The 25,386-nt window shown below is 43.9% G+C and overlaps 1 protein-coding gene across 1 annotated transcript; it reads right to left on the bottom strand.

Moving 5' to 3' along the window:
* Nucleotides 1-90: 90 nt before the first annotated feature.
* Nucleotides 91-24,617, bottom strand: LOC128468314 (alpha-2-macroglobulin-like protein 1). The gene is made up of 34 exons (XM_053450004.1): nucleotides 24,438-24,617; nucleotides 21,163-21,322; nucleotides 21,021-21,073; nucleotides 20,717-20,737; nucleotides 19,849-20,008; nucleotides 19,556-19,640; nucleotides 19,336-19,444; nucleotides 19,066-19,183; nucleotides 17,680-17,789; nucleotides 17,145-17,309; nucleotides 16,434-16,664; nucleotides 15,604-15,667; nucleotides 13,287-13,432; nucleotides 12,828-12,977; nucleotides 12,579-12,725; nucleotides 12,276-12,372; nucleotides 10,576-10,690; nucleotides 10,028-10,253; nucleotides 9,033-9,159; nucleotides 8,793-8,917; nucleotides 8,546-8,597; nucleotides 7,900-7,974; nucleotides 7,470-7,646; nucleotides 7,302-7,383; nucleotides 6,807-6,963; nucleotides 6,544-6,618; nucleotides 6,305-6,467; nucleotides 5,946-6,139; nucleotides 4,649-4,864; nucleotides 2,894-3,018; nucleotides 2,039-2,129; nucleotides 1,552-1,620; nucleotides 991-1,093; nucleotides 91-128 (listed from the first exon to the last, which is right to left on the bottom strand). Exons 1-34 carry the CDS (start codon nucleotides 24,573-24,575, stop codon nucleotides 91-93), a joined length of 4,164 nt encoding a protein of 1,387 aa, XP_053305979.1. The 5' UTR covers nucleotides 24,576-24,617.
* Nucleotides 24,618-25,386: the final 769 nt, after the last annotated feature.

Raw genomic sequence — 25,386 nt, 5'->3', positions numbered from 1 at the left:
TCTTCCCGGGGGGCCACTTGCATGCCAGGTATCCATCACCAACACTTTTGGAAGCAATAAGAAAGAATTTAAGAGTCGAGTCTAAAATTCTTAGCAGGATGCGATGTAGCTGGCCACTGTGTTCTCCTCTGAAATGAAATGTATGAAGTGTAAGTTTGTAAAGGACCTCTGTATACGATAAGCAGAGAAATACATAATGCGAAACCTTCCAAATTTATCATCTTTAAGAAAAAATTGGACCGATCTGAAGTCTGCTTAGAAACATAGAATTTGCTGGCCATATTCAGCCCCCTCTCGTTGCCCGTTAATCCTGCTGTAAAGACTCAAACCTCAATCAGTCGTTGGTCTCGTCTTAGATTCAGGAGCCGTATGTCTATCCCATGTGTGTTTAAGTCCCAATAAGAGTGTGTGAGAGACCAGTAATGGACCCATGGACTCTAATTCACAGGAATGCTTCAACACTCATAAGGATCATGGCCGCCATAAATCCATATATATGGCTTAACAACCCCTTTGTGTCCTATGAAGGTCCCAGGCTCTGCCCTTACTCACTTTCCTCCCAAACCAAAGAATTTGTTTACGGTGAACATTGATTGACTCTCTTCTCCTGGTGGGAAGAGGTCCTAAAATTTTACACAGGTGAACTCAAGAAGACATGTATGACGTCATTGATTGTAAGCTTGCGAGCAGCGCCCTCTCCAGCTAATGTATCGGTTTGTCTCAGTCTGTCAGTTCTCGTCTTGTCAGACCCCTTGAATATATGTATTGTATTGAGCACTGCGTAAACTGTTGGCGCTATATAAATAAAAGATAATAATAATTTATTTTTGAAGAGCTGGATGTTAAAGAGAAGTTAGAGACCAGAATTAGTCTGTCTGAGACGGTGAGAATGAGGCAAAGGGATAGGAATGATGAGACATCCAGAAACCTTGGCATATATTGAAGCCGTAAGAGATAAGTTCATGTTCCGAGCATTCTTCACCTTCTTACCTGGAGTGTAATAGTCGTAAACCTTGACAACCGCCGGCTTCAGATTTTGGACGACGTTCGTTTGTGAAATAACCAACAAGAACATTTCCGTGCTGCGCTTGAGCTGAAGGGATGAATGCAACATTTTATATACATTGTGTTCCCTTCTGCTTCTATAAGGTTCAATGCAAAGCGCTTGGAGCCCCCCAAGTGAATGTCATTCCCACCAACTATCATTCTTCACTGAGCAAATGTAGACATTACAAGGAGCCATAGCATGATCATGGGGGGTATATCATAGGATTGCGGGTACCCATATCTGCCAAGTGTCCCGGGACAGTCCTGATTTTCCTGAAAGTAGGGATTATGGATGGGCTGGGGAGATCCTCCGATATCTAATCAGCACAGTGTCTATATTCCGTGTGGTTATTATTCAATGTAATTTATTATTTATATAATGCACCAATATATGTTCGGCTAAATAAACCCACAAATGAATAATAATACAATGTATTATTCAAAATAATTATTATATTATATTAATAATATAAAAGATCGTGAATGCAAAGCATAATTACTCACCTCATCGAGATATATGGTCACAGAATCCAGATCAAGGCTGACTTTCTTAACAAGAGGGAAACTGAGAAGCTGCAGAATATGGAAAAAAAAGTGTAAGCTCTTGGGGTTGTTTCCACTGTACCTATTAAAGGTACACTGAATTTATCACTTCTCAAACTAAATGTAGCATTTGAAACGTGATTTGAAGTGTTATTCTATACTCAAAGATTTGCCCCAAACAATTATTTATTAGTGTAATTTTTTTATATTCATATTTTTTTAGGGAATTCATAATTGTCATGTGACACAAAAGTGCCAATGATTTGTTGTTGCTGAAAAAAAGAAATTGTAAACATTTTTTTAAAAAAATATATATATTTTTCTCTTCAGTGGTAACAATGAAGTTAGGAGAGATCTCAATTAATGCCCCTCACATCATATTATACTGTTGCGATCTACGACACATGCCGAGGAAGGTACAGGGAGGCGTGACAGCGATAAACGTTACCAGTTTAATTGTGTCCTCTCGTGCTCTGTACCCCGACAGCATTTCCACCCTTATGACAACCATATTGGTAAAATCTCGACTCCCGTTGTAACTGAAAAAAAAAATAACAATCGCCAGATTAGGTCAATAGCGCTAAATGCATTTATTACATGTTTAGATTGATAGAAAAAAATGGATTTTTTGGATAAATTGAAAAATGTAATCTGAAATTATCGGGTTTTTATTTGATGTGTTTTGTTTGAAATGAACAAGTAATGTACAAATCAAACATAGGGTCAGCTGCACCCACCACGGCATGGAGGTGGTGTCTACTGCAGACTACCTACCCCTAAAAAGGGCATTCAACAAATAGCCAAAATAGGAGGAGATATAATATCTGGTCTAGTATGGCCCCAGATAGGCTTTAGTGGGTGAGGGGTAGGAGGAGTGATGGGCAGGGAGGGTGTGTGATCAAATGGTGCTCTGTTGACCGAAGAAAGAGGAAACTGAACCGGAGACCCCGGGGAAGCAGAACTTCACCCTGAGACTCCGGGTGAAACCTGGAGGTTTCCCAGGTATAGTCGGCAGGAATGATGTACAAAGATCTGGATAATAAGATCGCCTTTCAAGTGGTCTCTTTTATATAAGCCCCAAACCACATTACTTATGAGATAATATGGATGCAGCCAGCACCACTACTTACGGAGACAATACGTGACGACATCGACATTTTTAGGAGAACGTTAGCGGCAGGGACGGGGAGATTTACGATATAGAAGAAAACAAAACCAAAGCAACATGTTCCTTTGCAGCTATGATTATTAATTATACTAAATAATATTCTTTCACACGGCTCCTTGGGTTTTGGGACATTACCTGACCCACATGGGAAGTAGGAATTCCGTTAGGGTCCCATTGCTGCAAGTGAAAGGATGAGCTTCAACTCTTAGGTTGAATGCCAAGTTGTTCGCTTTTGGATACGCGTTGTACTTTAGAACACTCTGTGGGGTAAGAAAGTAAAGCAACGTTTGAGAGAAGATGTAGGGGGGTAAGCAAGAAAATGAACACGTATAGAAGGAGCTTTCTTTAACTTACTTATTTTAACTTGATAGACAGGAGAATGGATATAACCATTAAAAAAAACCAACACGTGAAGTCACAATAGACTTTTGGAACCTCGGACATTTCGTCTTCAGTTGGAATGAAGGACCTCCCCGGACTTGAAAGCTTATGCAACTTTACATGAGTTTTTCCATGTCGTCGGAATAAAAGTTATCAACAACGGCTAAACGTCAAAGAGCCAAATGCAGGAAATTACAAAAAAAAAAAAAGTGTTTTTTCTGAAGAATTTTGAGAGACCACATTTTGTCAAGGAAACAATTACCGTATTTCTTTCACCACAGAGATTATTTTTAAAGTATTAGTAGTATTTTAGAGCTCTGTAGACTTTCTTCGGAACTGCGAGGCTCATGAATTCAGGGAGGCAGAGTTTTAGTAGCTGGAGTTCAGCTGATGGCATCTTGGGCTACTGGCGGAGAGGCACGAGGTTTCCCTTGGACCTCGACTTTGTTCTTAAGTTTGTGATAACTTGGTTTGTGTTCTCTAATTCCTTGCGACACCGAGATCTTTCTGGATGACACTGAGAGCCATCTGGAGGGTATTGAGCTCCTGAAATTTAATGTCAGCCCTTTCTGGGCCCTCTCATTAGACAGACTCCCCTTTTAAATTCTCAGTCATCTCCAAAGATGCTGTTTGTGCCTCCTTCTTAGTGTTGTACTTCTTTCTTAGTTTTATACCGTATGTTGCCAATTCCTCCAAAGCGACAGGCCGGGACTCCATTTCTCTCGCCAGCATCTCTGCTTCTTGGGTCTGAGACTCCAGCAGGTTCTCCATAGTTTTCATCTTTTTTTTTCTTAATGTCTCTGCTTCATCCATGGTCTCCAACTGCTGCTGATGAAGGAGCTTCAGATGTTAATCCATGGCAGCTCTGGAGGCTTAAACAAAATGTCTCCATGTCCCCAACCTGCTTCTGTAGACCCTCTGTGGTGAATCACCAGCATTCTTCCGTTTTGTCTGCTTCATCTCTGCTGAGTGAAGAAGGGCATTTGAGTTCTCCACTTCTCCTCTTCTTCTCCAACATCAAAGATTTTTAATTAGATGTCAGCTGCAGACCAACAGGGTTCCACATTGTGGACATGTTTGTCTTGAAGCCAAGTCAAAACCCCTGCCGTTTGCAGCAATACCCCTGGTAAGTACAATTGTACACAGCAACGGTGGGACGGTCTGGCGGCCAATTGCCCCCCCTGGGTAGTTCCAAATTCTTCAAACAAGGCTGGTACCGGACCAGTCCACATTACGTGACCTTTTTGTAATAAGGTGGCTGCTCAAACAGCTATAAAGGAAGCGGCTTGGTAGAATTAACATGTTTTAAGGTAAATGTGTAAGTGTGTGTTGGAGTGAGTAAATGTGTCTCTGTAAGAGCTGTGTGTGTGCTAGTTACCTGGTGAGGGTCACTCGTCTACCTGCCCCCTCCATGGCCAGCAGGTGCCAGCCCATCCCCTGTAATAACTCTTGTTGTTATTTCTATAGACAGATAGGGAGGGGAAGACAATGAGGCAGAAACGTTGTTACCTGTATATAGATGCAGCCGCTGCCGTTAACAAGAAGGTAGTACTTCCCCGGCACCAATGGCAGGGCGGCCGTTTGCTGCAGGAGCCGGTTCCGTTTATCCACATGGAACCTCTTTGTGAAGCCCTTGGCTCCGGTCACCGTGGCACACAAGCTCCCTTGGTCGTTAAACGTGGCTCTCGAGTATTTCGCTAGAGCTTGAATGGCCACCACTGTGTCCTACGAAGAGGCAGCAGTGGATGGGTTAAAAAAAATGATAATTGTGGGAGGGTGTACAGGTGCAAATATATACCCGAGGGGTACTGGTGCAAATATATACCTTGTGTAGCTACACACTCTGCCCCGCAAATCCTAGAGGTTTCTACCTTCCTGTAACAGAAAGCCTTTCCCTCGGGTCTGTCCCGTGTCGCCGTATAGTCAGTAGCGCATCTTGGCGTGGCGCGATCGTGGGCCTGGGCAGCTCTCCAGCCATTCTGACACCACTTGCCTCCACAAGCCATGGCGCTCCATAGTGTATATGGGCCAGCTCATGGAGCGGCACTGTGCCTGGAAGCCTGATCGACCAATAGGGAGGGTTTGATGCCACCCACCCTGGCACTGCCACCATATTCCAGAACACATCACAGTGTATATAAATTAATTCTGTATTATGTCTTTTTTATACCCAAAGTGCATTATTTCGCAAACGTCAGCTGGCAAACTCTTGCTCATTCTTCTAATTTATCGAAATCATTTGCCATTTCATTTAAGACCTTTTGTAAAAATCACTATTTTTAATATTTCTGGTATCAGTAAAAAGTTTAAAAAAAAAAAAAGATATCTCTGTTTTCTTTCTTTTAAAGAGTTCTAGCTTTTGCCTCATAATTTCAGGCAGTTGCAAATTAGCCAGTTCTCACTCTGTTATCTGAGCTCAATCTACTAGACAAACACCCCGACTCCTTATCATACCGCGAGTGGGAAACAATAGAATGGCTCAGTCTTAATCACCCAGCTGGACACTCTGACTAATGAAAGTCTATGGAGGAACGGACTTCATTAGCATTGCCATAAAGCATCAGCTCAGTGTGGTGTTTGAGCCAGGAAAGTCACCCAAAATATCACATGACTGACAGCAACGGCGGCTCCAGGAGCAAAATGAGATAAATTCTGAATTACTACATACACTGGAATTTTATGCTTAAATGATAAAAAATATGTTTCCATGGGACTTCTTGAATAACCCTTCAGAGCCTAACAGTGACATTACTTTACAGAGTAACCCTTTACATTCTGGCCATAATCCAGCTTGTCATTCAGTTACCTGTGTGGACGAGAAGCCACCATTGGGGTTTTGCTGCTTGGTCAACCATTTAACAATCTGGGATGCTTTCTGGATCTCTTCGGAACTCACTGTGGGTCTTGAGACCAAGGCCAGCAGAATATAAGAAGTTAACTCCACGTTGGCTGACACCGCACTCGAAGCGAGGAGCTTGTACTCCCAGAACATCTGCCCTCCTAACAAGAGAGGGGTAGAAACCGGAAAAATCATATCGATCCAGGGAGAACCTGATAAGTTCTAGATTCTAGAAGGTCTTTCGTGTGTGGACCTCTTTTGGATAAACACACAAGAGCTTACATCGATGGCCCTATATCTCTTCAGCCCAATTATGTGGTAATTACCCGAAGTTGTGGCTGCTGAGTAGAGCTTATCCAGAAGGATCTGTCTCGTTGCAGTGTCGCCTGTCAGCGAAAAGGTGTAGGCAAGCAAAGCTTGGGTGTAACGATTTGTTGACCCCAAGACTTTTCCCTTCACGCAGTTCAAAGCATTGGCCAAGATGATGTCCTACGAAGAACAAGCTCGCTCTGAGTCTCCAAAAGCGAAAGCCGCGCACTTTAATAAATATTAAATAAATACTCACGTTTTCCGAGATGCCAACCTCTAGCAGGGCAGCGGTGATATACGCAGACAGCGATACATCATCTTCCACACCGCCCTGCCCATGGAAGAAGAAGAAGAAGATGTCACAATATCATTAATTAAACACTAACCCTACAAATAAAGAATAAGGAACAGGAAGAGAGCTCCATGGCAGGAACCAAATCAGTGACTGGCCCGGGATGAAAAGTTGAGAAGAGGACCAAGAATAGGGTTCTTCTGACTTGAACTTAAAAAGTGTTTTACCTTCATGAGCGTGTGGAAAAGTTTCCCTTTGTTGGTGAAACATCCTCCAGGCTCCTGAAGGGATGAAAGCCAAGCGACCCCTCTGCTGATCACGTCCGAGTCAATAAATATGTAACTCCTTGCCTGGGAAAAACACTTCACCACAAATGCAGTGAGCCTGGAGAAAAAAAAGGTGAGAAAGGTCAAAAGGGAGAAAGATTGGGCGAAAGGATAGGAAGAATGGAGAATGACGCCATCGCCCTAAGGCAAGGAAAATGGTGGAAGAGTCAGGGTCAAGTGAGCTAGGAAGAGGACTTGCGGCCTAGAAGTAGTGGGTGAGGACCAGGTGGAGGTACAGAGGGAGTGGCGTACATATATTTTGTAAATTTACCGGGTCAGATCAGGTGAGAATTCGGTGATTGTGAGTCTAGCGGCACTGGGGATTTTTGGTTACGTATATCGTATCCTATCAGGATTGGATGGGTGATTTAATGATAGGTGAAAGCCGCTACCTACCAACTGCTGCCATCACCGTCCGACTGTCCGAAGGCGCTGAATGATCCATCCATATGCTTAAAAGTGAGCTGCCGCTGATATCCTGAAAGCGGGGAGGTTTAGACAGGTTTAACACCGTTCTGTATTGGGGTCTAGGGTCTTGTGTGAATGTGTGCGGACATATCTCACCGCTCTGCAGGTAGCCCGTGGCTCGTGTTTTCAGCTCGTTCATTAGCTGACCCGTGGCCTCCAAGTATTGCAGGACATATATAATGGGAGCAAAGTTCAGCATGTTCTGCTCCCCGCAGCCATACGGGGCCACAATCAGCCGGTCCAGATTCTGTAAAGCACTGCCCAGCACGTCGCCTGCAACAGAGAGACATACAGCTACCGGGTGAAGCACACAGCTGTCTGTCACTTAGAGGTCCATGGAGCTGTCACTAGGTGTCACGCACCATCTGCCGCTACAGTTATCTGTCACTGGAAGGTGCATGAAGCTACCTGACACTAGGAGATACAAGCAGCTATCTACTACTACTACATGGTAGATATAGCTGTCGCTAGAAGACACATATGGATACATACAACTGTCATGGGTAAACATATAGTAATCTCTCACCCATCACGGAGATTGCTGCGCTAACAGAATCCTCCACCGGCACCTCTGGGAGCGCCAAGGAGAAAGATTCCTGAACTGCAGTGGGACCTTAAAAAACAAGAGATTCTAACACAATATCTGGTGTTACTTACTAGATATGCCAATGGATGTGAAACGACATACCGGAGGGCAAAGGGCAAGAGGAGAGGCCATATGGAGAGTTGAATCATAAAGTGAGAAGACAATGAATTTGAATTCAGATGGAGGAGAGAGATGGAGGCTAGACAATGGCGGCACCTCTGAGGTTGTCTGACCCTGTATATCCTGGCCACTAGAAGGTATCATAATTGATGAGGAAGGGGTGGAAACCACTGGAATTTGGGATGGAAGAGAGAAGGACAGGGATTGGAATTCCATGATGAAGGGATGAAGGAAGGAATTGGAGGTAGAATGGTGGAGAGAGAAGAGTGGAAAACATGGTGGCCAGTTGGTGGAGAAAGAAGGTCAGGAATGGGAGAGGGGTAAAAACTGGAAGCTGCAACAAGGAAAGGCAACATTAGGAAGCTACTGGATGGATATGTAAACAAAGTTAACATTGTGGATTTAACACGGAATCTCCACTCATTCCACACATTTCTTAGGATTCTGTGATGTGAGAAGATTTTACCTTTCAGGCACAAGAAGAAAGTTTGGGTGATGTCTTTCCTGACACCTCCAGGCTAAAGGATAAAAGGGAAAAAAGAACATGAGTGAGAGAACTCTGGAGAGAGGCTGGACACGTCCACATGTGGCCAATTTTAATCCCGGGTTTGCCCAGGATTTACTCATGACAGGTATACCTATCGTCTTGCAAGGTATGTCAACAATGGCAGCGGTACAGTACAAAGGGGACCAAGAGGAACAAACAGACTCACTTTAACCAGCAGTTGTCTTCTGATAATGTCCGTCTGTCCACTAGTGGGTTTAAAAACCGGTTTTCCCTCGCAGGTCTCAGTGCTGTTGTTTATGGCATCAGCTCTCACTGTAAGGGTCACGGAGCCTGAGCCCAAGCAGAGATAAAAGATCAAAAAGATCAAGATGGAGAGATTTATTTCCAACAATGTGGTCACAGGCCGAAGCTCAGCCGCCGACGGGCAAACATTACGTCTGGTTACCGACTCTTTGAGGAGTGATATCCCATTCAAAGGCAACCGCTCGATCTGGACATGCGCAGGAAGAGGTCTTGCAGCCCAGGCACTTCGACACCTGTACGTCTTGGGAGGGCAATAACGATACCGCTATCTGATCGATAATTGTAAAATCAAAAAAAATAAGAAAAAAAAGGTAATACACATACACAATATATATAAATATATTATATATATATATATACACATGCACTAATATAATTCTACCTGTCTTGTTGAGGTCCAAAGAGAAAGACATTTGAAAAGAAAAGGGTACAATACGAGATATGTAAGCCTTGGGGCCAAAAGGACTGTTCCCCCTAAAGAGGGACACTAGGGAAGTATGGCAATAAAGTAATATCTCGGATAAGTCAATGAATTTTCTACTCAGACTTCAATTTTAATCATATTTAAATGCTATTTTCTTTATACTTCTTTACGCACTTAATTTTAAAAATAGGTAATAAGAATATATCCTTCATTTCAAAAAGATTTTTTTTCCCATTGGATGGAATTTCCTTCCAAAATTCTAAAAAAAAATCCCACAAATGTAAATATTAAAACATCATTAATTTTGCACTAGCGATTGCCAACCGTACTTTTTCTCTGTCCCTCCTGGTTCCAGGCTATCCCCCCTGAGTGAGGACTTTTGGGGTTCTTCAGGGATCCTATGCGGGTGGGTACAGGGTCAGACACCCCATACTCACCCTAGAAGCAGATTGGGTGCAGTAGTATGTGCCGCACACTACATGAGTATAAAAACATAACACACAGCCTATCGCGCTTACACCATTAGGCAGCCACCGGCCTTAAAGTGCCAGGGCCGCCTCGTTATCCCTAGTCTGGCCCTCGACAGGGTTGCGTGTCCTCCGAGTCAAAACATACAATATTCCCAGTCCCTACATTGAGTCTCAGCTTAGTAACAACCGACCTAAGGTCGTTAATACGCCCTTAATATGCCCAGTATGAAAGCTGGGACTCACCTTTATACACTGCTGCAGGTAGTTAAAAACCAAGGCTTTGAGAGCGAACCTCTCTCCTCGCACCACAGAGTACGGCAGAATAAGCTCCACGAAGAATGGCTGGAAACCCCGCAGAGAAACCGCAGGAGAGAGGCCGAAGCTGTCCGGCCCCGTGCAGAACGCCCCTGCGCTCCATTCGGTGATGGTGTCCGGAACGGTGACCTTAAGGTCTGCTTGGCCCATCTTACTGAGAGGCGTGGCAGGGGTTAATAAAGAAAGAAATACATGGTTTCAATTCCCACGATGACTAAACAGCATATAGTATTACGTTAAGGATAGGAATGGAGGAGGCCTAGTTTCAGTTGACATAGTTAAGGTAAAATAAAGCATTAATAATACTAATAACAGGCGCAGTAATGGTAAAAGGCAGTATTAGAAGTACCGGGCCTACTTGAGGTGGTAAGAAGTGGTAATTGTATTTGTTCTAGTTGGGGTACAAAGTAATGTTTGAAATACTAGTGACATTGGACCTGTATCTAGAGATGTATCTAGATGCTGAATGGCCTCACCTTACTGGCACAAGTTTCCATATCCAGGTTTCGGGGAAATACTTGCGAATCTTCTCTTCCGAATCACCTCTGATTAATGGGGCCTCAGGGACTACCGATTCTTTCAACATTACGGCTGAGTGGGGCAAAAAAAAACAGTACTCAATAACCAAAAAACAGCAGGAATGACCTAGACTATAAGCAATAACACAAAAATAACCCTGCACCAGCATTACTCAATCCAGACACCAGAACTACCTTGAACTAACTCACGATCGCTATGAAATGATCCATTCCACCAGTAAAATCATACTCCAGGCACCATTATAAAATAATTCAACTACCAGAACCATCGTGGAATAACCCAGCCATCAGAACCATTGGAGAATAAACCAACCACCTGAACCACCATGGAATAATCCAGCCACTGGAACCACCACTAAATAACCAAACAACCAGGACCACCATAAAATCATCCAAACTTCAGAACTATCATGGAACCAAATAAATAACCCGACAACCAGAACTTCCATTAAATCCCCCAGCCACCAAAACTACCATGAAATCACCCAGCCTCCAGAACCACCATACAATAAGCCAGCCGCCAAACTACAACAAAATAACCCAACAACCAAAACCACCATGAATGAAGTAGCGTCCAGTTTCGGTACCTCTTTCACAAATAAAAACAAGAGACACTTCTTTATTTCAAAATTTTATTAAACGTCAGATATGGAATTATTTGTCCGCGGTGCGGACTTAAAATACTTCAGCACCGCAACACTCAACCTTTATTAATATGTTACAAAGTGTCAAATATTATAAACACACAAATTTGACACAATATATATCAATAATTTATTGTCAAAACGAAAGACAACATAACCAATTGTAACCATTTAATAACCAAATTAATAACCAAATTAATAACCTGCTGGTATGGGCGTGTCCACCTGTATCTCTGCTGGAACTGCCGGCGTCCCCTAGGGCGGCAGTCACATGACCCTACGATTTACAGGGGCGCATGCCCCCGGAGTGTCCTGCACTTATACCTCTGTGCACCACAAGTAACCATACCTAGATGGTTAACTCCTGCACCGTACCAGCTTAACAAAACCAGAGTACCCGGCAAATGCCAAAATTAGGGGAGGGATGGGCGGGAAAATTCTCTTGAAAATAATTGCCCCTATAGGCCACGACCCTTCCTTATATACCCCCCCAGGGAGGGTAATTACCCCCTCCCTTCTGGCCCTGCACGTGCCACCAAACTTAACTCTTTCAGTGCCAAAATTTCCACTTAGTCATGCCTTAACCCCTTAAACAGGCTTGACCATGGGTACCTCGTCCGCACTACATTCATGTGGCCCCTCTGTCCAATTCTTTCCCTCCGGGGCTGTTCTTGAAATCACCCAGCTACCAGAATCACCATGGAATTTGCCGGTCACTGGATCCACTGCTAAATAACCAAACCACCATGAAATCACCCAGCTACCAGAAACACCATGGAATAAAACAGCCATGAAAACCACCACGACATAACCCAGCCATCGGGACCTGTACTTACATTGAAAAATATTTTATGTGCGCAGTACCCCGCCATTCCCTACCCTACACTCAGAAAGACGGGCAGCTAGTTATTCCCATCTGTTTCTCGATGAACAGATAGCTCAGCGCATTGCCAGGACTCTCTATGACTTTTAAGGATAATCTCTATATCTTACGCTCAAGCACACTGCCAATCATCGGAAGTGAACACGGCTCCGGCTCCTCTAGCGGCTTCTGAATATGAAGGTTCGTCAAAATCTTCACACTGATGTCCTGAAAAAATGAATCGTAGAGAATATAAAGACATATGAAATCAAGCAAATCGTGTCACGGAAGAAGTGAGGGTTTCTACATGAATGGATCACGTAAAAAGGTCTTAACGGGTGAGATTTTTGGTCAAAAACAACATTGTGTAAAAAAAAACTAAAAAAAAAGGAGACATCGGGACTGAGAAGATGAGAAAACCAGATAAAACGAACCCTGAAAAGACCTAGAATATCCACAAAGTTATTTTGATATGGAATTTTCCACGTCTGAGAACGAAACACCCAACATGGATTGGACTGAAGCTCATCCACCAGGTAATTGTATCCGGAGCGTTCCGAGAATGGAAACAGCTTGTAAATCTGGGGATAAAGTGGATAAAGTTTCAGTTGCCAGTCTCATTTTTTTTTCTCTCTTTTCCCATTTCTGTCCCCCCCCCCCCCACACACGCTTTTTTTCTCTACCTTTTGCGCAGTCAGCTCCTGATCCATGTAGGAGATCTGGACGCTCTTATCCACCGCTCGGAGGGCACACAGGGACCCCGCCGCGGCTTCCACGCGTAAATTCAGCTGAGATTTCGGGAGAGCCTCTTCCTGAGGGAATTTCAGATTCACCTGCACATAGTGCAATACGAAACTATTCATTAATTCGTTCATCACCATGGCCGCCATTTTAACTAGACTAAGAGAAGGAGAATCTTCACAATTTAGTTCTTTTAAGCATTTATTTCTTGTTTCCGTGGCAACCCGGACAGACGAATGGGATTTCTGAAAACATGAAACATGATTGGAGTAAAATACAACATGGAGGGTTGGAGAGCCATACGGAGGGTATAAGGGGCTCTTGCCTGCTGGGTTCTGTTTCGGCGATTGTGGGTAGTGAAATCATAAAACAAACTAATTATAAACCAAATTATCTCCCACCTTGTTCCGGAAGCAATATTCCACTTTGAATTTCAATCTGTCTGCGATAATCATCCCATCTCTTAACGTAATGTAGCCAATCATCTTAGGTCCTGGAGCGAAGTCGGAGGTGAAGACCACCGGAACCGTTAGAACCCCTTTGACAGCTAAACAAGGCGATGTATTTGGATTAGCGGACTCCGACACACGTATCTTACCGTTACAATGATATAATTACCAGTCTAAATCTTCATATGATAATAATGCCCCACATCTCCAATTGGCCCCAGCCTGGGGCCCACGGGGCTTTTAAACCATTGGTCCTATGTCTGCAATATGGATGTACCACATGCAGTGGCGGAACTACCCGGGTCGCAGGGGTCGCGACTGCGACCAGGCCCTGGAGTTCTGCCAGTCAGGGGGGCCAAGGGGTGCCGAGCGGTCGTTTTCAGCAACCGCTCGGCTCCCTTCTGTCTTCTCTGCTCCCTGCCACTGCCGCCACCGCCTGCCTCAGCGCTGCCCCGACTTCAGTGGTGGGAGCGTGAGGTGTCTGTCTCGGGTGCCGGCGCTCAGCAGTGAAGCCGTGCGCACCGCGGCAGAGCAGCGAGACAGAGGCCTCGTGCCCCCACCACAGGACTGCACGGTAAGTGACCTACAAAGGGGGGTAGGGAGAGGGTAGATAGTGAGAAGGGGGGGTAGGGAGAGGGTAGATAGTGAGAAGGGAGTAGGGATAGGGTAGAGAGTGAGAAGGGGGTAGGGAGAGGGTAGAGAGTGAAAAGGGGGGGTGGGGAGAGGGTAGATAGTGAGAAGGGGGTAGGGAGAGGGTAGATAGTGAGAAGGGGGGTAGGGAGAGGGTAGATAGTGAGAAGGGGCTGGGGAGAGGGTAGATAGTGAGAAGGGGGTGGAGAGAGGGTAGATAGTGAGAAGGGGGTGGGGAGAGGGTAGATAGTGAGAAGGGGGGTAGGGAGAGGATAGATAGTAAGAAGGGGTAGGGAGAGGGTAGATAGTGAGAAGGGGTTAGAGAGAGGGTAGACAGTGAGAATGAGGGGGTAGGGAGAGGGGGTAGATAGCCTGAGAAGGGGGGGAGAGGGGGTAGATGGTGTGAGAAGGGGGTAGATTGGGTTGGGGGTGGGAGGGCCCTTAACAGATTCTCGCACCGGGGTCCTGAGGCTTCTAGTTACGCCCCTGACCACATGACATACGTCTTGATAATAGGCAATCACCCCTGCTTTATGAGGGGTTTTCACATAACCCTGGGGGGGGCGTGTACACGATGAGTTAGAGGGGATAAGTAAACTTGAGTAAGGAGCAATATCAACTTGGGAGTCGGGGAAAAAGTAGTGTGAATGAAGTGTGCATCAAAAAGAACTCTGTCATCAAAACACTCTGGGTATATGTTCAACCTTTATGTCTTTTTTTTGATTGATTAGTTTATTTCTCAATTTATATAATTTTATGTATAAATATTCATCTATTTATATATTTATCAACATATTTATATATTTATTGAGTCAGGGAAGTACAGTATTGTAAAAAGAAAAGTGTTCTGCGCTAAATATAAGTTAAATAATGATTTAATTAATGAATCAATAAAATACATTAATTCATTCATCTAAATAAGCAACATATAAGTGATACAAATAACTAAATCCATAAATATATAAATAGATGAATAATAAATCAATCAATCAATAAATAACCAAACAAAAAATGTAATAAAAAAACAACTCTGACTTTATGTCCATTCTTTTTGGCAAAAATTTTTTTTTACTTTTTTTAATTAATTTATTTCTTTATATATTATTAATTTATTTAGATATTTATTCACTTATTTATATATTTATTGATATAGTTATTTATATCGCTTATATGTTGCTTCTTTTATTTAGATGGATGAATTCGTATATTTTATTGATGAATTCATTAATTTATGAATTATTTATTCCATCCTTATTTCCCTTATATTTTGCACAGGGCACTTTTCTTTTTTCTTGGCACATTTTTAGGTTTTTGGGGTCCTTTTTGCAGCTGCTACAGGAGCTCGTCGTAGTTCTTTTCTTTTCGTATACAAATATTAAAGCCAATGGTTGCCTGAACCAATCAGGGACAATCAGCAACTTAACAATATGTTACTGGGGAGGAATAATCGTACAGAGCCCAATAACAGGGATCTGCTTCTATGGTATGTACATACAGTAAGATTATCTCAGATTCGATCATTGGATAGAACGTTAAATTGTAAGATTTAGGGGGACAGATTGAGTTCCCTTTTACTGCAGCCAATCAAAAGGGTTCCTGGGAGCAAGGCTTTTTCATTCACTGTCATTATTTGACTTACGGTTTGACCGGCCAATCGGAATAGGTTTTTGTCCAAATAGCAGAATCCCCCCTTTACCGATAACCTGTATCAAAGTATTTAAACATACTGGAGTCAACGAACTTTACATCTCATATAACCCCAAACGCTGCATTCTATTTACTGATTGCCCTGATATAACCCCACACGCTGCATTCTATATACTGACTGCCCTGATATAACCCCAAACGCTGCATTCTATATATATGACTGCCCTGATATAACCCCGCACTCTGCATTCTATATACTGACTGCCCTGATATAACCCCACACGCTGCATTCTTTATACTGACTGCCCTGATATAACCCCAAACGCTGCATTCTATATACCGACTGCCCTGATATAACCCCACACGCTGCATTCTATATATATGACTGCCCTGATATAACCCCACACTCTGCATTCTATATACTGACTGCTCTGATATAACCCTGCACGCTGCATTCTATATACCGACTGCCCTGATATAACCCCACACGCTGCATTCTATATATTGACTGCCCTGATATAACCCTGCACGCTGCATTCTATATACTGACTGCCCTGATATAACCCCACACGCTGCATTCTATATACCGACTGCCCTGATATAACCCCAAACGCTCCATTCTATATACTGACTGCCCTGATATAACCCCACACGCTGCATTCTATATACTAACTGCCCTGATTTAACCCCGCACTCTGCATTCTATATACTAACTGCCCTGATATAACCCCAAACGCTGCATTCTATATACTGACTGCCCTTATATAACCCCGCGCGCCAATAAACACGTGACACGCAACATGCAATAAGCTCAGCACTTACCAGGTAGTAGAACGCCACACTGTTGCTGTTCGGTCTCAGGTCCTCTTTACTCAGCTCGTAGGTAACGTTTACGTTCACTTGGCGTCCACAAGAAATGACCCCATAGACTGCCTCCAACTTCACCGAACTCCGAGCTTCACTGAAGTACGGACGGACCGTGTGATACGCTTCATTATAATAGGAAGTCAGCTCTGACCGTGCGTCGTTATAAGGGGTTTTCATCACATAAGCCTGGGGGGGAGCACAGGATAAGTGAGGGAGAGGTAAACCTGAGTGAGGGAGAGGTAAACCTGAGTGAGGGGCAAATAAATGAGAGAGTGAGATTACTGGGAACAAGATGCGTGAAATGAGCTTGAAAGAAACAATATACAAGCGAGATAAGATTATTACAGACGCGGGGTTGTTGGGACAGGAGTCAGGGAACTGCAGTATTGTTAGTCTGACACAAGCAGCAACCAAGTCAGTGGAACTTAATAACTTACAGAAATCCCACTGGTTGTAAGAACATCTCACTTCAAACACATATATATTCTAACTACACGGCGAGGCATAATCAGTAATGTCCAAGGATAATGAATAAAAAAGGATTATCTAATCCCTGATTCGATCATTTTACTGTGAGAAGAACCTTTTTTGAAATCTTTTATATGTAATCTCTACTGCCGTGAAATGGTATAAAGGACATGGGCCGAGGTGAAAGCCTGAACTCACTCTCAGATTGACGGTCCCGGTCCATTTAGAGGTGTCGAGATTGTAGTGAATTTGTCCCATGTTGTCGGTCAGCTTTTCCATCTCAATCACGGCGTCTGCTATCTGAATCTGGAGAGAAGCCTTCTGGAACTTGGACGGCGATCCATTCCGGTTCAGCGCCACCAACTGCACGAAACGCGGAAAATGCACCCGGATTGAAATCCCAAAAGCTCAGAGACACAAAGGCCATGGCAACCGTCAACTCAATAAAACCCAAACGATGTGAACGATACGAGTCTACTGTATTTGGGACATAGGCTGGACCTGGGCAGACCATGGGTGGGATTTGGTCCAAATGCCAAGGTAGTGATCAAAGGCTCTATTTTTATTCTGATCCTAAAATTGTAGCGTTCTATACAATGTACAGTTGTTTAGGGGATGTCTACCTCATAGAGAATCAGCCTTGAGAGCATTGCCTTCATGTTACCCCAATATCTCCGCACCAAATCAGCTTCGGGGTTCTCTCTTTCTTCATCATTAAAAGACCCTCTCTTACCATCGCATGGAAGGGGTATCCAACTTTGTAGTATGTGTCCACGTCCTCAAATCTCACTGTTCCCAACACGTATGAAACAGGAACTTTTCTAGATGCCTCAAGCTTTACCCCTGGAATAAACAAGTTAAATATTGAGCTAAATAAAGGATGTCTCATTTTGTCTTCTAAGATTCCATAACCCGAAATGTCCATCCTTCCAGCATGAGATTGTGGGCTTTATTTGCAAGTCCAAGTAAACCTTAGTAAGGATTATTCCATGTTTTAAGACGACTGTGATCTTCATAACTCACTGGAACAATAGAAGGCCTCACTATGTCGAAACATGACCGTGTCTTCTACCACCTTCTATGGTCAATGCAAGATCTCTTTGATTCCCCTCGAGACAAAGAACTTAGAACAAAGTCTTGTGAAAAAAACTCATCTTATTTATTAAAATACCAGAAACTGCTGTCTTTCTAGAGAAACATGAGCTCTTTGACCCATGGTTTTACCTTTCATCTCACTATAAATGTCTCCGGTAGAAAGTGGACCTAGCACTCTACAGAGGGAACATGGAAGCACAAGCCGCTGTAAGGGGTGTGATGGATTACTAGGGACCCTTCACAGTTTCTTAATGGGAAACTCATGTATTGTGTCCTCTACTCATACGCCAGATGAGGATATTTTGCAGGACCATGTTGTGGGGTTACTTTCCTTATTCTCAACACACAACATGCACACATTAGGATCCCCAATGTCTCTGATACCCAAGTTTGTAGGTGTCGCCTCAGTAAATATTAGACTTGTGCATTCGTATTCGGGCAAACATGAAAACGAACCAAAAAGGGTGCATTTTCGTTGTTCAGCCCGAATACCGAAGGAACAAACATGGCGGCGGCGGCAAAACGTACACGAAGACAAAGGCGCAGAACACGAAGAATGTCTTCATCAGTATCTCCTAGCTAATCTCGCTGGTCCCTTCTCCTTCTAGCCTACCTTGTCTACGCAGCATCGCAGGGGTTAACGGGAGTGGGAATCCGTAGGATCGCTCAAGGCGTTAAAGGTCCGTGCGAGCGACTCTATTGGTCGCCGGCAGGGGCCTCCTCTGGCATCAACCTATGAAGAGCAGCTGCACTTCATTGGCAGAGGAGGCCCCTGCTGGTGACCAATAGAGTTGCTCGTACGGACCTTTAAAACCCTGGCGCCAAAGCTGCTGCACTCCACTTTAACCCCGTATTAACCCCTTATAATTAAAAAAAACAGACATGAATAATGTACACAAAGATTTTTTCCCCCACGAAGACGAACACGAGGAGTTGGCCGGCGCCCAAGTCTAGTAAATATGCTCCTTTGCTTTAAATTACAGAAACCAGTTGATGAAGATCAAAGAATTGCCAGAACCCTCACCTGTTCCTCTTTCCACCAAAGAAGCGACCATCACAATGTAAAAGTTAAAGTATCCGAACTCCGTCAGATTGAAGTCGGTAGTATTGACCGTAGCTGAAAAGCAGCCGTTAACATCTGTCTAAGAGAAGCGGAGGAGAGAGACAGAGTGAGAAAGAGAGAAACGGAGAGTAAGAAAAAGAGAGAGGAGCACGAGAAACAGAGTGAGAAACAGAGAGAGATACAGAGAAAACAAAGAACATATTACATATCAAGTAAATAATGTGACCTCACCTCTCCGTCAGCATTACTACAAATGTTATTTCCGTTCATATAGTACCATGCCATCTCCCTGCACATGCTAACACTGAACTGACCGTCTACTCCTTTCCCGTATGTGTATCTGAAAATAAGACAAAAGCACGCATTAGTAAGTAGGACAGCAACGGGGGCCGGACAGGAGGCTCTACCTATTTTTGTCGGAGCTCTACCTATTTTTGTCGGAGCCTCTCACCTGCCGCAGACTTTCAGCTGGAAGGTGGGGTCCGGTGCATAGATCTCAGAAGGGCTTTCGATGGTGACTTCAAAACGCGGAAGAACTAGAAGACAGAAGAGAACTGAGGAAAATGGATCTGCCGTGGAGTTAGATCTGTGAGTGGGCTCGTGTGGACTTGTCTGCAACAAGGGGTAGGTAGCGACATTGGTCATGGTGGACATTTACTGGGGTCTGTGGTAGACCATTTCACGATGTTCTATGGACCTTCACAGAACAGTGATCCCAAGAACTGCATTCTAGAACATCCGTACCTTGCTCTTCAACAATGAAGGTTTTCAAAGCCTTCCCGTTGTCCACGCTAATGGTGTAGCTTCCCAAAAGAGGTTCGGAGGTTAAGTTAAAGTTCAGGTCAATAATTCCCATATTGGGTTGAACTTCCAGCCACTGAGCAATTCGGTTATTGTTAGAATCCTGTTTATCCCGTAAAAACAGAGGAAATGTCCTTAGTATCACGGTGGAGTACCCTACCGAGCAACCCGCACTGCACTGTGCCATCAATTGAGCCCTGCTCCCTACCCTTCACTCCACGTACCCCATCTCCATTCCAAGTCTCATGCTCCCCCAGTCACCCATACCCCAGCCCCTCTTCTCTCCCTTCCAATATTGCATTGCACTCCCCAGCATCTCAGGTCTTTTTCACTCTCAGTTCCCTTTGTCTCAGATCCAACCCGTTCCATATCCTCATCACTCCTCACTCCTCACCGTTCCATATCCTCATCACTCCTCACCGTTCCATATCCTCATCACTCCTCACCATTCCATATCCTCATCACTCCTATTTCCTTGCTTTACTCCTTCCTATATTTCCACTACCTTTACCTCTACACCCTTTCTAATACTGTCTGCACCTCCCTCTTATCTGTCAACTCTTTCCCTCACCTACTCTATCAGTTCCATCCACACCTTGCTTCCCCCGGACCCTCAACCATTTGTAATCCACCTCCTCATCCTTATCTCGTCAATTCGTAATCCACCTTCACCACCTGCCCTCCCTCACACTATCCTACACGCCAACATCCCCATGAGTCTCCCTCTGTTCATTTACCCTTATTACCATCTATAAACCCACAGAACGCCATCGCTGCCCATGCTGCCAACACCAGGAAAATCACTACTCACCCTTAATTCCACAATGGGATACTGCAAACGAGAAGGACATAGATTAGCGAGATGATCAGTAAGACTTTCATCCCATTATCTCCTCTCCCTTTACATCTCCTGGGATCTCCCATCTCGTCGGCACAATTCCTCTTTCCAATTCTCTCTCTATCCATCATGTTTCTTCTCCTCCTCTCTCTCAACCCACAGAGATGCAAACTTCGAGAGTTCAGAACCTCTCTTAGACACACAAACTCTATCCTCGTCTCTTTTGCCACGTTACTTATCGCTACTATCTACCCTCGTTCATGGTCTACTATCTCACCGGTTTCTTAGAAGCCACAAATTTCTCGTCCAGAGTCACAATACGAAAGTTAACTAGAAAGAGAGAGAAACATTGTGATGAGATGAAGGCATCCTCCGCCCAAAACTCTCTAACCATTGGCTGTCTCTTCCCCGTCACTCACCCGTCTGGCTCGGTCTATACGTAGGTTTATCTGTTTGGATGACGACGCCATTGTTAATTCTCCGAATCAGAACAGATTTACTTTCTTTAAACTCTACGGCACCGCTCCCTGATATTTGGATCTCAGCCACCTCGTCTTGTCCCCCTGCCGGTGGTGGAACCTGCGCGGAAAATGCAGAAGAACGACGTTACCTCCTAAATCTGTGCTTATTTACTCCGCTCATTCTAATAAAAGTGTAACGTGTCCTAGATACATTCAACAAGATCTGTCTGGTGATTATTCCACAGACCAATTTTTCTTTATTCGGTCAAAAAAGTGGGAAAAAAAATAAAACAGCGGAGGAACACAGAAAAGAGAAAGGAAATGAAACAGAACGCGATGTATCTGGGGCATCCGTAGGATTGTAAAGGAATAATCCAATGGTCTAAGAGACCATTTTAGGAGATAGACCAAGTGACTATGACCAAGAGGTCTTCCTGTCACTGGACCAGTAAAGGTGACCCCCAAGCCACCCATAGACGAGAGTTACCCCGGTATCCGGACGCACCAAGATCTATCTATCGGAGACATCTTCCATTCCAAACTTCCATCATTTTCAGTCTTTACTTACCCCCCCCCCCGAATGAATAAACTCTAACAATCAACACAACTAATCGCTACATGAATGTGAGATTCGACATGACTTCATGACTTCAGCTGCTTTACTATGGCAATCACACTTGATTAGTTGTTGGGGTAATATTTTACATATTTTATATATTTTATATATATTTTATATATGTTATTAATTGGGATGTTTCCTAACGCATCCTAATTACATTGTAGCAAACTCTATCCCCTAATCCATAATTCAAAGTACTGTATATTTCTTATGTGTCTTTCTAAATGTATCTTTAGGGAAAGATTGTTTGTTTTCCATTAAAAATTACTTTTTAAAAAATCCAGGTATTAATGTCATAATTCTGTGGCCTTGTGCATACATGCGATGGCTTTACGTCACCCCAGCAGACGCTTGGCATTGGGCACACTGATCTGCGGCTTGTGTGCAGCTGCTTGGCCATAGAGATCCATTGGCTGAAGCTCCCGACATACAGCGCTACGGCTGATGTTGCTTTCGGAGGCAGTTTGGATCTCAGTACTGAGAGAAGTCAGGCTTTTTTTACGTGTTAAACGCTTCAGCACTCGATATCCTCACTCTATGAGTGTGAGTGGTCTACCGCTTTGTGGCTGAGCTGTTGTTACTCCTAGACGCTTCCACTTCACAATGATAGCGCTTGCTAAATATAATTTTCAAACACCAGGTGGCGCCAAAGTCATTATTTGAAGTCTTGTGCATGTCTATTATTGCAGATCGGCCCCCATCCGGCCCCCGTCTAGTCGTCCGTTTCTCCTGCTGTAAAGACTCAAACCTTAATCAGTCGTTGGTCTCGTCTTAGATTCAGGAGCCGTATGTCTATCCCACGCATGTTTAATCCCCTCACTGTATTACCCTCTACCACTTCTGCTGGGAGTCCATTCCACATATCTACCACCCTTTATCTACCTCCCTTTCTGTAAAGTAAAACTTCCTTACATTACATCTAAGCCTCTTTTATATAATATATATATACGAGTAGGGAAGGATTCTGGACAAAAGATACCAGCTAAAGCTAAACAAAATATTGCATAAAAAAATACCGAAAAAGTGCATCAAAAAAGCCTGCTTTTTTTGCATTTTAGCCCCAAAACGCTTCCAAAATATAAACAATAAACAAAAATATAGTGATTTTGTTTGTGCCTCTAGCGGTTAATTACATTTCATGATGAAATTTTTTTACACAGGCAAATATTTTGAGATATAAAGGGGCATTTAAGAATTATCTCGGGGTTTACGAAATAATCGGGAGCTCAAAGCGCGACGGAATAGAAGCGATTAGAATGTAGATTTACCGGTTCGCCCGCATTGGATTGACGTACGTAACGAGCATAATAAACTCAAACTCATAAAACTTCCCTATAAAAAAATACTATTTCTTCAGAATACTCCATGCTCGGCGAAGATGACGCTTTTGATGATGAAATATACAGTAAAATGATGCGATGAGCTCATTCATTCCTACCTCCGGCTGAGTTAAAAAAGGGTGATTCTGATTTTCTGTGCAGACCAGCCAGTTTACGTCACTGTCCCTTTTCATGCCCCCCAAGTGTCCCAGTTTTTGTAGGACAGTCCTGATTTTCAGGCACCGTCGTGTTATCCCACAATAGGTATCAAAGAGCCGGTTGGTGCGATCCTCGGATCCCCGTTGGTCAGTCCATATAAAACCCATGGATGTGCAATTAACGTACCCCGGGCTTCGTTATTAACCCCTTAAGGACAATGGGCGGTCCCTAAACCCACTGAAAACAATGCATTTTGAGCCCATACATGTACGGGCTTTGTCATTAAGGGGTTAAATATTATATACGATAAATAATAATGGCACCAACAAGCAAAAGGATGGGAATTGTAATCAAAATAAAAAAATCATCATTGGTGATGGTCGTATGTCCGTTGTACAGCGCCGCAGAATATGACGGTGCTATATAAATCAATCAATGATAATATTATATGGTGTCTGTTCCCTGATCCCCGAATGATCTCACCAAATACATTCATGGGCGGACGGGACGGTCCAGCTGGTCGGACCGCTATAGGAATCTCATCCAGCTGGGGGCTATGCAGCCGTTTATCTGGATTTACTACATATAAAGCAGACGTGCCCATAATGAACATGACAATTATTCCGCTAAAGGCCCCCCCGGAGGCTCTGGCTTATGCGCCATCTGCAATTTCACGTGAATGTTGTTTATCCTGCCAGGCTTATACAAAGAGAGGGGAAAAAACAGCAAATTAGGTAAAATTAGGGATGATGATGAAATCACTTTTTTTTTCTAACTATGTCTCTCTACGAAGCAGTCATCATGTCTTACCAAGTCTCGGATAATTCCTCCCCGATGGCAATGGCGCCCCCTGTCCATAGGGGCGGACTGGCGACGGTGGGGTGCCCCTGGCACTTTTAAGGCCGCACACTGCTCTTTTTATGCTTGTGTCCAGGCCTATCCAGCCTGAAGTGACGCTGATGGCCACCGGACCACTTGGGCATTTGCCTGGTGTCCATGGTGGCCAGTCAACAAAACCTAGTTTCCCATGAAAACAACTTTTTATGAATTATTTTTAAAAAAAACAAAAACAAATGAGATTTTACGACCTCCTTAAGAGAGGTTGGAGGTCTCCCGGTGGACTGGAGGCACCTCACCTGAAAGCTGTAGCACTGGAGGCGGCCAGTAGGGGGCATCTTCCCATTGTACAGCGTAATAATCTGTCCTTTCACATTCAAGGTCACAGAAACACTGGCTTCAACGCTGCGTTGTTCACTGTCCATCTGCAGACACATCTTCTCTGCGGAAGGGAAGTGGAGCTCGGATGGCACCAGTAGGACATAGTATCTGGAGAAGAATGAATTAGTAATTAACCCAGAGGAGATAGTGCCAGGGAGGGAAGGAGGCAGGGAGGGAAGGAGGCAGGGAGGGAAGGAGGTTAGGATTATCCATAGAGGGAAAAGAGGCCAACAATTAAACCTTATGAAGCGGAACCATAGAGTGAAGAGTAGAAGACATTTGGCCCCATCTACTCTGCCCGTTTTCCTGCTTTAGACTCAAACCTTAATCAGTCGTTGGTCTTGTCTTAGATTCAGGAGCCATGTATGTTTAAATCCCCTTAAAACCACCCCTACTGACTACTAACCATGTACAGTATGCGTGCTCCTCTGTCTCATCTGATCTTCACTCCCCGTTGTCTATATAAGAAATACCAACAATAAACAATAAAGATTACTCGGCCTGGACAAACCACCCAGTAGCCATAAAGAGTGCCGAGCTAGGACAACCTAGATGCATGATCCATGACCTCTTCCATCACTTTCGTGGTCATTATGGTTAAAAGCCTGGTTATATTTTTGGTTGCTGTCCTCAGCAGAACCTCTCCTGGACCCTTATTCCACCCATTTTTCCTTTTCCCTTTCCAGTTAGAGAACTTACATTTGAGGAGCTTGAGCTTCTACTCTCCCGAACAGAACAATCAGGAAGACAAGGAACATCTTACACTCCAAATAGAATTGTCCGGGTTTCAGGAGAAACATCTCTACTGTCTGCATTACTCTACTTCATGCTCTCAGCCCTGTCCTTCTGATTGTCTGCAGCCGAGTG

The sequence above is a fragment of the Spea bombifrons genome, chromosome 11, assembly GCF_027358695.1.
Source record: "Spea bombifrons isolate aSpeBom1 chromosome 11, aSpeBom1.2.pri, whole genome shotgun sequence".
NCBI lineage: Eukaryota > Metazoa > Chordata > Amphibia > Anura > Pelobatidae > Spea > Spea bombifrons.
The sequence above is the reverse complement of the archived record's forward strand: the minus strand, read 5'-3'. Positions and strand labels throughout refer to the sequence as shown.

Bases quoted from the DNA above. Each gene is read 5' to 3' on its own strand.
- LOC128468314 (XM_053450004.1), bottom strand. From the start codon at position 24,575: ATGTGTCTGCAGATGGACAGTGAACAACGCAGCGTTGAAGCCAGTGTT. The intron at 6,619-6,806 runs GTAAAACACTTT...TTCCATGGGCAG, and splicing joins TTTTCCACACGCTCATGAAG to GGCGGTGTGGAAGATGATGT. The intron at 129-990 runs GTAAGAAGGTGA...ATTTCATTTCAG, and splicing joins TTACGACTATTACACTCCAG to AGGAGAACACAGTGGCCAGC.